The sequence below is a fragment of the Glycine max genome, chromosome 9 (genome assembly GCF_000004515.6).
Source record: "Glycine max cultivar Williams 82 chromosome 9, Glycine_max_v4.0, whole genome shotgun sequence".
NCBI classification, from domain to species: domain Eukaryota; kingdom Viridiplantae; phylum Streptophyta; class Magnoliopsida; order Fabales; family Fabaceae; genus Glycine; species Glycine max.
Window position 1 is genome coordinate 39,361,996 of NC_038245.2, and position 13,214 is coordinate 39,375,209.

Consider the following 13,214-nt stretch of genomic DNA (forward strand, 5'->3'; position numbering starts at 1 on the left):
TTTGAAAAATTTCTTTATGCATCGTAATCACTAATCAGGCATTCACGTACCCTGTCTCTCTCACACGTGCTTGTGTAATAAAAAAAATCATATAAAAAAATTAGTACAGTTACGATTGAGTACTAAAAAATCATCCTAAATACATTGATATAAGTACATTTTACAAGAAAATATTTTTATTTATAATCCGTATTTTTTATAATTTATATTTTTTATTCTTAATTCGTATTTTTTAAAGAAAATATGTTTTTCACCACAAAGAACGTGATTGGTGTACATTTTACAATCACTAGGACAATATTATACAGTTTTTTTTATATAGATTTAATACATTAGTAGATTTGAATTTTTTAAGAAAAAATTAATTAGGTTCTTGATTAAATTACAAAAAAAATATAATTGAATCTTTAATCTTCTATAATTTTTATAATTCAGAAAACTGTCACAAATTATCATTATTTTAATAGTTTCAAGCATCATAAACTAGCTTGTCCGCTTGAATCCATCCCTGATTTGCTGTATCCTATTTTCAATATAGATGAAAACAAGAAATCAGATCAAATCATTGAAAAACAATTTCGTACCAACATTGTTGGAATTGAAAAATCACAAAATTAGTTTATCATGAAAATTTGAAATATACAGTTCTTCCTACGCAGTGTATAATATAAAAATAATGTTACTATCGGTGTATCACTTTTGGACTTTTTCCTGTCTTGTATGATAGAAACAAGAAAGAAATGTTAATTTTATACAGCAAGAATCAAGAAAAGTATTAGCTGTTTTGCAATCATGTACTTATGAATTGATGCCCTTGACCTCAAGCTTTAATTTCAAAGTATTTTTTTTTTAATTTCTCATTTCAGTTACTCTCTATTCATATTTAATTTATTCTTTATGTGATAATTAGATTGATGGTATTAAAAAAATGAAGATGACAATTTTAAATCATCATAAAATGTAATGACATTAGCATGTCCTTAATGCCCTCATTTTATTTCAGATGCCAAGATCAAATTAAATTAATTTTAAAAATTAAAAGACTTAATTGAACATAAAAAATAAATTATAAGACAAAAACCTAATAACTTATTTTTTGTAATATTTCATTTTTTTCATATTACTAAACTCTCCTAAAAAAATGTAGGTTAAAGTAACGTTTTAAATTTTCTAATCCTTAATTTAATTATGGGTTCAAGATTGTTAGATACAATTTTAATGGTATGGCAATTGTCGCAGTTAAAAAAAAAATGGTATGACAATTGCATTTGTAAGGCTTGTTATTTACGCATCCTTCCATAGACACTCTCCCTTTTACTTTGTCTTCTTCAAGCGTTTTGTTTGTTCTGTTTATTTTTTACTAGTCACAACAAACGCATGAGCCAATTCTTCATTATCTCTATCTGAAACAACAATGCTAACACAATTTAAATAATTTTGTGCCATCTGTCCTTATTTTTAGCAAATTTAGGAGGCTCTCTCAAAGCAGTAAACTTCTCAGAGGAACCCAAAGTTGTGTGACTCTTTAACCTATAACCTTCTGTTTTCCCTATGAAATCCAAGATATCAAGGTGTACATCTTCTATTTAACATATCAAGCATGTCTCTCACCTTTCTCTATAATCAATGCCTCTTTAATTTAATCATGCTCCCTCCAATGCTATTATTGTAAACTATATTTACAAAACAAATAAATAAATTTGGTAAAACAATTCACTAAAATAATGCTTAATTTCGTGAACATAACAAACTAATATTTAAGAGTATATGAGATAGTGTGTTTCTAATATTTTTCTTATAATATGTTTTTGGACAATAAGCATTTGTGGAGAATGATTTCGGTCAAATCTCATGTTACATTTTTCTAATTTATTAATCAATATTTGTTTAAAAACATGACATTAATATTCCATGTTCCTAACCTTTTGTGCCTCCATCATGTTTTGTACTAAATAGCATTATTCGAGTTGAAAAGTTTACCTCAACTACTAGTCTTAAGATGAAATCTTACATATATAGATATATTGTGTCTTTCTTACTAATATGTATAGCACTTTCAAAAGAAAAAAAAAATCAAAGTAAAAAAATACTTAATCATATAAGAATCGTATTGATAATGATGGCACCATAACAAAATGTCATGTGATAACTGATAGGAATGAGATATGTACGGGTGTCCAACTAAATTTTATATAAAATTAATTATAGAATTTTGTGAATGAAATGCTTGTAGATTTATTTATTTATTTATTTTTTTTGAGTTGGAAAATGGGAAGCCATTACTTGGGGCCTTGCTATAGATATATCCTAATTAACGTGAGTCAGCTAATTGCTATCAATTGAGAGCGTACGCGTTATACTGAGTTGCTTGTCGTTTGGTAAATGGCAGCATCATGTTTCTGTGCTCTTGTTATTATTCATTTAGTTTGTATAAGTTTATCATTCATCATCACCATGAAAACGCTCATGGTTGCAAAAGTCATGGTTCTGTTAATGTTATGCCTTTTCCCACATTTTTATCAAACTTTGCAGGCGACATGTTCAAAGTTTTTAGCAATACATGACACATAAAATTGTGCTATTTTATAATAACTCTAACAATTTATAAACCACTAACACCTTTTTGTGTTTATCTCTTTTTATCATAAGATTTATTACATCTCTAATTTTTTTGTCTCTTTCTTAGTTATGAAATTTAATTATTGTATATATAATAGTATACTATACAAATAGCATTTCTCATTGTTATATTGTTCTGTCCATGAATATTGCATGTGTGCCCCCGTTATTTGGCCATGACGTACGTGCATTCTTTTGCCTTTATTATGTTGACGTGATATGTTTTTGCTACAACTAGAACATTTTATATGTAATGGGATTGGATTGAAATTGGACATTGGATAGGGATATATACATTCTCTGGATTTATGTTTAAACTGCAGAGAGATCTCAATGTTTGAAAATATATAGTTTTATTATATGATAAAAAAAATTATACTCCTACTATAGACAATTTATAAATCTGGAACACTGAACTAGAAATTTAGTGTCAGCCTTTTATACCAATGTTTTGCGAATATATCTTCGTTTCAAACCTGAGGCATGGACCAGAAGCATAAGCATTTAAAGATGATCTAAGATGTGGAGGGCACATGCAAGATTGGCCAGATTAATTGTGTTGTGAGACTTTTGAACAAAGGCCAGAATTCGAGGAGTGGACCAACAAAGGATAAATGCTTACTAATTGTGTGATCTAATCTAGAATTTAACACTGGCTGACTAGTAGAGAATATTGGATCTCAAACTTTAAATAGCACTTCCTCCTTTACATTATAATTATAATTGATGTGTAAATTTTTTTTATCTCAAGATAATTATTATTTTAATTTTTAATATAATATTAATTATTTTTTATTTATATTTCTTATAACATTAATGATAAATGTTAAAATCTATAAATTAATAATGATATAAGATTAAATTTATAAAATTATTTTTTATATACTTAATTTGTATAAAACAACATAGGATGGATGAAAACTATTTTGGGACGGAAGAAACTATTTGGTAAAATGGAGGAGAATAATTAAAGGGAAGTTAAAAACAATTGTTTACTGCACCTCCATTTTTATTTCCCGTCCTTAATTGAGAATGTATGTAAAAATTTACATTTTGGAAAGGTTAGCCTGAAATATAATTTTGCATCTTAGAATAGTCTTTTCAAAAGCTTAAAAAGGTGGAGGAAGAAATTTTAGAGGTGCAAGAAGTAATTGTCGAAGTTAAATTCTTCGGCATTAAAATTTTTCTTTCCTCTAATGTTGAGAAATTTAGAGAAGAGGAGAGGAGATTTAACATATTTTAAGTGTAATGACTAAAATACTTATATTTGTATTTTAAAATTTTAAATTATAAGGATAAAAAAATAAAAATTAATTTTTAAAATTTTTTTCTTTCATTGCAAACAAAACAAAAAATAGGTGTTTTTCCTCCCCTGCATTAAAATCCCTCTATCAAACATGATGTCTAATCAAATTATGTTATTTTTAATTATAATCAAATTAATTACGAATGAATCAAATCTCTTTTTTAATACCTTTTAATTTTTTTAATAGTATCATAATTTTTCGGATGAATCAAGGAAATTTTAAATTTTGGAAATTAGTTTTTTTTTAATTATAATATAAATATGAAGTTGTTTCCATAGAAAGTAGTGACAAATCTTTGTCAGGGACCTTGAAGGTATACAAAGTGAAAATTTCTCTTTTAACACGATTTATTTCATACTCAAAGATTAACCAAGATTCAAATCTTAGACCACTTGATTAAGAGACAAAGTTATTATAACTTGTGTTAATCATAGTGAATTTTTAGAAATTAGTTAATTATGAATGAATCAAGGTTATAAAAAATAACACAATGAATGTACACATAATCAACAAAAATGTGTTTTTCAATATAAAAGGTATTTTTGTTTTTTCACTTTGACCAAAGCTAAAATATGTTTTTTGTTTTCACAAATATAAAAATAGAGTTAAAATTTTTAGTATGTTTTTCATTTTTATAAAATTAGAATGTATTGTTTTTTGATTTGAACATAAATTCGAATAAATCTAAACCTATGATGATAACTTTTTATATTGATTAAATATATAACTGATATAAATGTTTCACTTTCGGTTATGTATATAATCAATATAAAATGTGATTTTTTTTACAGAAATAAATTTTGAATATTTTTATATATACTAGGAAAAAAAATATGTTTTATAAATAGGAGAATAGTAATGCCCATAAAACAATGAAGAGGCACACTCCTGTTCTTGTTGGGCCCCAAATTCTTAAGCTTGTCCGGAAAATTGCAAGAGAAAAAAACTATGTGCAAACTTGATTTTTATGGTAAGTTCTTGCTGCCTTGATATATATATATATATATATATATATATATATATATATATATATATATATATATATATATATTATTGTGACATAATATGTATTGTTCTGGGTTCATGGAGAAAAATCAAATGCCAAACAAGATAAGAATTTCATTTCTTTTCTTCAATTTTTTTTCAATAAAAGTCTTTTGCAAATATCCATTTAGAGACAGAAGTTTTGAGAACTTCCCTAAATTGTTTAATAAGAAAAAATAATCTTTCATTTTTTTATGCATGAGAACTTTGAACAAGAAAGATGCGTAGGCTTAAAAAAAGTGAGAATCAAATATCTTAAAAAAGTGAGAATTAAATATTATTTTATTTATGTAAAAAATATTATTTTATTTATGTAAAGATAGAGACTATAAGAAGGTGAATCATAAAATAAATTAAAGAGTTTTTTTCTTCAAAGAATCATGATTAATTAACTGGTTAAATTAATAAAATGAATAATTAATAACACTTTTGTCTTCAGTTAATAACACTTAATCTTACAACTTTACACAAAAAAAATAAAAATGGTAGCCTTTAAAAAAATCTGTTTTCGAGAAAAATGATGTACGAACATCTAATCTAGATTCTAGTCCAATGAAAGTAACACAATATCCTAAACATAAATCACATCTGTGACGTGGCCCATCATCAAATTAATTTTTTTCCCCTTTTGTATACATGTTTCTCGATGAATTGACTATGTTTCTCATGATCTTTTGATTTTGGGCACTTTTTCGATGTTTCCTATGTAATTCTTCACGGCCCAACTTTGAGCTTGGTTTTCCTGTTATGAGCTAATTATCAGCTACCCTTTTGCCATTTGTTTATCTTAGTGGCATTTGTGTGATGGATTAAGATCTTTGTCATATATTTATATAATATAAAGTGTTTATTTTTCTTTTAGTCAGCATTTTGTGCTCATGGTGGTGAGTTTTAAGTTTAACCCTTTATGTCTCACCCTCTTTCATAATATTTGTAATACCTATTTTTTTCGTAAAATAAATTAAAAATGATTTTATTTAAAAATAAATAAAATTTTAAAAAAAAAATAATTTTTTTAATCAAATAAATAAATAAAATAATTTTATTAATTAAAATAATAGTGCTAAGTTAAATAAAATAAATATATGTTCTTAGAAAATAAAAAAGATATTTTATTTATTCAATTAATAGAAAATAAAATAGAATTTCTCTTTATAAAATAAAAAATAAAGTAAATAATAAAATAACAAATGCTAGTGGTTTAGGTTGAATAAAATAATTTGTACATGTGGGGCATGTGCACATTATGTTGTTCTTTCGGTAAGCATTATTTTTCACGGATGTAGGTAAGTGTATTGATTCGCACAAGCAGTATAAAATGGTAAGATCGAGTATCATGTTCACATGAAATTTGTTTCACTCAGTAGCGTATAGTCAGTGAGCAAACGTTTGTATAAACTAAAAGCAAGTAAATATCAAGTTGGGATTTTGTTTTTGTTCTAAAATCTATTTAAATGCAAACTAAATATCTAAGGTTTGAGAAGTAAAAACAGTCAAGTAATAAGCGTCAGGTCGTTCTACTGAATTTCCCTTGATGTTGTTATGTATTTTTTTCTATTTAATGTTATCTTAGTGTTCTTATACTGAAAAATTACCCAAACCAAGATCCTTCGAGTGAATGAGCCTAACTCTCTTTAAAATCTCGTCCTTGATCCCTCAACAAACTCAGCCTAAAAGAGTTGCATTAAGTCTACATCATAATATGGACTAGATCGTTGCACTTCATTCCTAGACATACAGTTTTCTAGCTTGCTCTTCCAAGTTCTAAGGCTTTAAAGCACTTCCCAATGCTAGAAATCCTAACTATACATACAAATGGGTGATCAAGCCACAAGCATGTAAAAATAAGCATAGATAAAAGCAATGAACACATAAAAACAACATTAAATAGATAGTGAAAGAATGTTGCATCAATGGTTCAACAGAACTTCCCAACCAAGAGGTTTAGCCTTCATTACAAGAAATAAGCTTACAATACTAGGAAGAACATAGTTTAAGTGAAGGAAAATGGCTAAGGAAGGTTGAGAATGTCTCCTTCAACCTTTAAAACCCTAATCTCACTTCTCTAACCTAAACTCTCTTGGTGGCTCAGTTTCTGTTGCTCTAGCTTTTCTCTTTACTTTGTTTTTCGACTCATCTCCTTAGTTTCCGCCAACTTTAGTGTTTTAAAGGCTACTTGAACGTTTCAGCTACTGAAGGCTCGCTTAGCAAGATTGGCTCATTAAGTGAGAGTAAATGAATTTTGACTTAATGAGCTGGGCGCGCTGAGCGCGAGAAGAGACAAACAACTCGCTGGGCAAGCTTGCGACGCGCTGGGCAAGCACATCTCTGACTGATCCTCTTCTAGGGTTTTCCAGCATGCTAAGCGAGTTGCATGCCTCGCTTAGCGGATGCCACTCGCTAAGCGCATATACCTCACTTAGCCTAAAATTGAAGTGGTTTCAACATTAATTCATAAAATGGAAGTATCTACTATATAAAATCATAATAAATGAGAAAATATGTACAATTCCTACAAAAAGAACCATAAATTGGAGAAAAAATGCTAATTTTATGTAACTATTCGATACAAAAGTTAGTCGTGAATTACAACTAACAAGTATGCATATGCATGCATACAGAGGGAGAAAAGAATTAGACCATGGGTGCATAAAGGAAAAAAAAATTAAATTTCAATTTAATAATCCTTCCATAATTCAAATGCAAGATGTGTTATAGAAGTTTAATAAAAAATGATGGTCCAAGGAAAGTATCTAGCTATAAATAAAAATATATTAGATTAGTTTTTATATTTACGATACGTATATATATTCTTTCTTCCTCTCAAATTCATTTTTCCTTTTCCTTTTCCCAAAATCTTCTCTTTTTCAGGCGTACACTAAAACCTGCTCTAAAACTACAATTCCAAACTCGTTAACCGTTGGATCGTCCTGAAATTTGAATTGGAACTCATTTTCGCACATTCCCACCGTTGTGATGAGAGAAATATTCCTCGCAAGGAGACAATGAAATGAAGACTTCAATCCATTATCCTTTTCTCTAAAACTTGGAAATCCTAGCAAAACAACCAGAGGAAAAGCTTGAGGAATCTTAGGGAATCGCTAGAGATGTCACTATCACTACTGGACTACACACGTGAGTCCGCTTAGAGGTAAGTGATGCGTTTATCGCAATTGGGGTTAAAATGAACAGTTTTCTAGCTTGCTCTATCAAGTTCTAAGGATTTAAAGCACTTTCCAATGCTAAAAATCCTAACTATACATACAAATGGGTGATCAAGCCACAAGCATGTAAAAATAAGTTGGATAGAAGCAATGAACACATAAAAACAACATTAAATAGATAGTGAAAGAATATTACATCAAAGATTCAACAGAACTTCCCAACCAAGAGGTTTAGCCTTCCATTACAAGTAATGAGCTTTCAATACAAAGGATATATTTTGAGGGAATAAAATGGTTAAAAATGGTTGAGGATGTCTCCTTCAACCTCTACAACCCTAATCTTACTCCTCTAACCTAGACTCTCTTGGTGGCTTCGTTTCTGTCGCTCTAGCTTCTCCCTTGGCTCTATTTTTCAACTCCCCTCTTTAGTTTTTGCCAACTTCAGTGTTTTAGCCAACTTCAGTGTTTTAAAGGCTCCTTAACGTTTCAGATTCTGAAGGCTCGCTTAGCGAGATTGGTTCGCTAACCAAGAGTAAGTGAATTTTGACTTAGCGAGCTGGGCGCGCTAAGCGCGAGAAGAGACAAACGACTCGTTGGACAAACTTGCGGCGCGCTGGGCGAGCACATCTCTAACTGATCCTCTTCTAGAGTTTCCCAGCACGCTAAGCGAGCTGCATGCCTCGCTTAGCGAGACACCAGCTACTTGAGCCTTCTCTTCTTTTAGCCTGAAATTGAAGTGATTTCAACATCAATTCACAAAATGGGAGTATCTACTATATAAAATCAAACTAAACATGAAAATATGTACACTTCCTATAAAAAAAACCATAAATTAGGGAAAAGATGTTAATTTCATGTAACTATTCAATACAAAAGTTAGTCGTAAATAACGACTAACACTGAGCTCTCAACAATGGGTGGTTTAGCCTCTCATTGTCATGAGAGACTTACTAATACAAAAAGGAAACAATAGGTATGGAAGAAATTTGAAGAAAATGGAGGAAATGGTTCCCAAGTGAATGGGTTCTCCCTTTTCTCTCTGTGCCTTCGCTCCTTATTTTGGTCCCAAAGAAGAACTATCCTGATTTCTCCCTATTTTTCCCTTTAAAACACAGCACAGTCATATTTTTTGACATTGACTGTGCGCTAAGTCTACATGTGCTCGCTAAGCGCATATGCAGAGTCCAACTGGCATAAGTGACCGTGCGCTACACCGTCAGATGCGCGCTGAGCCGCCAGATGCGGGCTAAGCTGCCAGATGCACGCTAAGCCGCCAAAGATGTGCTAAGCCTGGCCTCCAAGTTGGCTCCTCGCGCTGAGCGGTTGTTGACGTGCTGAGCGCACTGCTCCAGTTCTTCAACCCTTTTCTAGGCCTCCTGTTGTGTAATACTACAAAAAATACACCCCAAAACACAAATGAACTCACTTTAACATTTATTGAACAAAAACTTAGAAGAAGCTAAATTCCTAATGTTTTAACACAAAAGAAGCAATAAAAAAAAGGAAATTTAGATAATTGCTATGTGATTTAAATATTCAAATTACATAAGCATAGCAATTATCAGTATCGCTGATGTGTTCAACTAATGGACATGGCATCACAATTTTAACGGAGACTAACGACATGAATTTTCCACAAAACTTTGAAAATTTCAGGATCCAACGAGGAACAAAATTTTTTCAAGAATTAATTGCAAAGTTCGAGTATATTTTAAAAATCTCTAACATATTTTAGCTAAAATAAATTTTCTGAGAACTCAAGAATATAAAAGACATTATTCAATTCAAAAGCAAAGTAAGTCTACACATGCCAACAATTATCACATGTGGACGCATCCGATTTCTAGATGAATCATCAATAAATTTTGATTAATATTCCTCAGTTCTCCAAGAATTTAATTTATATTGCAAAACTTATTTCTTTGAGTTATTCAATAAATATTAACACATTTAAATCAAGGAATATAGCTCAATTAATTGGAAAGATGGGTAAATATTACCGTATTCAATTTCTACAAATAAAAAAAACACTCAAATAATTCATTATTTAAGTCTATTATTGTTGAAAATGGCGTGTTAAATAGTTGTGATACCAAATGTGAAATAAAACTGTAAACATATCACATGTTCAAACAGATCACATAATTAAATAGGATCACTAACCTCTTAACATTGCTCTCCAAGCAGCATTTTTGAAGACTTGAAGACACAAAATACTTCCATCCCTTTAACACTTTCCAACGATACAATGGGTATTAAATTTAAGGATATGTTTAAACTGAGAACTCTATGTTATTTATAGAGTTTAGCTTATATCTATCAATCATAGAAAATTAATCCCTAATTTTCAAGATGTAGATAATCCCTAATTTTTAGGATGTAGATAATAACCGTTAGGCATATCACATAACAATACGACTGTTATCTGAAAATAAAGTGATCAGATACATCAGTGAGAAAATTAGAAAAACATGGATGAGAAAAATGAGGACCACTCAATTGTTTCGTAACCACTATCAGATTCCGCTACGTGTTGATCAATCTTCCTGTGAATCCAAATATTCCTTAAAACTTCTTCTTCCTGTGAATCCAAATATTCCTTAAAACTTCTTGATACGTGTTGATCAATCTCCCTGTGAATCCAAATGCTTATTTGATATTTTATAAAATTTATTCCAAATTCTCAACAAACAAATCTAATAGAAAGGCTTCCTATGAATCTAAATATTTCTTAAATGATAAATCCAAATATTCCTTAAAACTTCTTGATAATATGAGATAATGTATGTGTTTTGATGCTCATTTGATATTTTATAAAATTTATTCCAAATTCTCAACAAACAAATCTAATAGAAAGGCTCTCTATTATCTTGAATTTTTTTTACTTCTTGGATATACTATTATCTTGAATGGTTGCATTATTATCTTTTACATCCTTTTATTTGTTTCCCCCCTTAAATGATCTATTCGTTACTTTTAGCATACTAGTGTTTACATGCAACTGACTCGAATCTGATGTAGCATCCCTATACAAAATAGGGTTTCACACATTTTATTCAATATGTGTAGAAGACAAAATACAACAGCTACACACTCAACTAGGCTTTGGCAGTTGTGACCCCAAAACAAGAAAAATAAAAATGCACATGCAGGAGCCTAGTGGCCACTCAAGCAAAAGGGTGGTTGCAAAAACAAAAGAAAACACAAGCATACCCTTATATTTAGATACACAAAAAGCTATTAATAACACTCATATTTTGATACAACTAGTGGAAGCAACTAGTAATCTTCAGGAGCCAAAGGTTGGTGTTGATGAGGGGGTTCAGTTGGGATCACAACATATTCATAGACCAGTGCTGCTAGTGCTGCCCCAATCAGTGGACCCACCCAGAAGATCCAGTGCTGGTGCCATCTCCAGCCCACTAAGGAAGGCCCAAAAGCCAGAGCAGGGTTCATGCATGCTCCATCAAATGGTCCACCAACAAGGATGTTTGCCCCAACAATGAGTCCAATTGCCAAAGGTGCAATATTGCTAACAGCACCTCTTTTGGGATCAATTGCAGTACCATACACAGTGTACATTAGCCCAAATGTCATGACTATCTCAAGTATAAGCATGTGCCCTACTCCAACACCTTGTCCCACGTGGAACCCTGATGGTCTCTACAACAAGCAACCGCAACAACACATCAGTTTTAATTGAAAAGTCCAATTTTTTATTTTTATTTTATCATGTCTCCATTAAAAAGATTGTACAAGTTATGCAATTAATAAACCATATAACCAAGTTAGAATCTATTTGAAGGATAGAAGTCCTTTGACAGTTTTTGAGAGCTTCTCTGCCAAAAAAAACTTTATATTTCTAGAAAAAAAAACTTTATATTTCTAGTAGAGAAGTTCGCAAAAACACTTATACATCGTATCCACACAGGCCCTTAATCAAGTTAGTATGGTAAACTCATGAAGAACTAACTTGGTTTAACAAAAATTCTGAAATTAAGTGTTTTTTTTTTTAAATTAGGAGAACAAAGTGAAACTGACTCAAGGAGCAAAAGAGTATCTTAATCCTGTTAAATTTACATGTCACATATATAATTAACTCTTTGTATTCATCATCCTTAATGTATCGGAGAATGTTTTGTATACTGTTTTTGAAGAAGTGGAATATATAGTTTACCATGTTATTAGTGACAAGCCTGAGAACGAGGGCAGCCACTATAGCACCTAGAATTTGAGCAATCCAGTAGTATACGGCACGGAGAACAGAAATTCTGCCTCCAATGAGAGCACCAAATGTCACAGCTGGGTTGACATGGCCACCTGATACATGCATGCTTGCAGAAACAGCAGCAAATAGAGCAAATCCATGTGCAAGTGCAACTGCCAACAATTCACCAGCTGAGAAAGCTGAATCCTGGTAAATTTTAACTGCAACAAAGAGAAACCACACAAATAATAATCACCCTCACATATACACACCAAAAAACTAATACATATTCATAGCATATGTATGCATTAGATAATCCAAGATTATGCCTAGTAATGTATTTTTTTTGGTTCATAGGAACCGAAGACAACCGAAGACAGTGTCAGGTGTCAGGGGTTTATACTAGTAATGTAGTAATGTATGAGTATGAGTGTATGACTAGAAACATACAATAAAAAAAATTTCAAAGCACTTTTTACGTGAAGTATGAACCAAGATTGTGAATATATGTACAGACCCAAAGCAAGGCCAGAGCCTTCTCCAGCAAAGACAAAGATGAAAGTAGAAACAAATTCAGCCAAAGTGGCCCTCATGGAGTCTGGATGAGTGGCCTCATCAGCTCTTCCAAAAGCATATCTACGAGTTGCCATCACAGCAAATTCAGTTCTCTCTTGCACCCTCCTTAGAACTATAAAGATTGTCACACACAAACTCTTCTTTCAAGATGAATGATCCTTGTCCAGCTGAAGACTATATTCTTTCTCCAGAAAAGGGTTTTTTCTATGCAGAAAATGAAGCTGAATGGAGATTTGAAAGGTGAGAAATTATGAAGGAAGAGAAAGCTAAAATGAGGGCACTTTTTGCATGGTTGAA

The 13,214-nt window shown here is 30.9% G+C and overlaps 1 protein-coding gene across 1 annotated transcript; it reads right to left on the reverse strand.

Annotated features, from left to right (window-relative positions):
• Positions 1–11,152: 11,152 nt before the first annotated feature.
• LOC100817450 (aquaporin TIP3-1) lies at positions 11,153–13,214 on the reverse strand. Its single transcript, XM_003534021.5, has 3 exons — positions 12,859–13,214; positions 12,312–12,562; positions 11,153–11,797 (listed from the first exon to the last, which is right to left on the reverse strand). Exons 1-3 carry the CDS (start codon positions 12,989–12,991, stop codon positions 11,414–11,416), a joined length of 768 nt encoding a protein of 255 aa, XP_003534069.1. The 5' UTR covers positions 12,992–13,214; the 3' UTR covers positions 11,153–11,413.

Bases quoted from the DNA above. Each gene is read 5' to 3' on its own strand.
- LOC100817450 (XM_003534021.5), bottom strand. From the start codon at position 12,991: ATGGCAACTCGTAGATATGCTTTTGGAAGAGCTGATGAGGCCACTCAT. The intron at 12,563-12,858 runs GTCTGTACATAT...TCTTTGTTGCAG, and splicing joins AGGCTCTGGCCTTGCTTTGG to TTAAAATTTACCAGGATTCA. The intron at 11,798-12,311 runs GTAAACTATATA...TGCTTGTTGTAG, and splicing joins GGCTTGTCACTAATAACATG to AGACCATCAGGGTTCCACGT.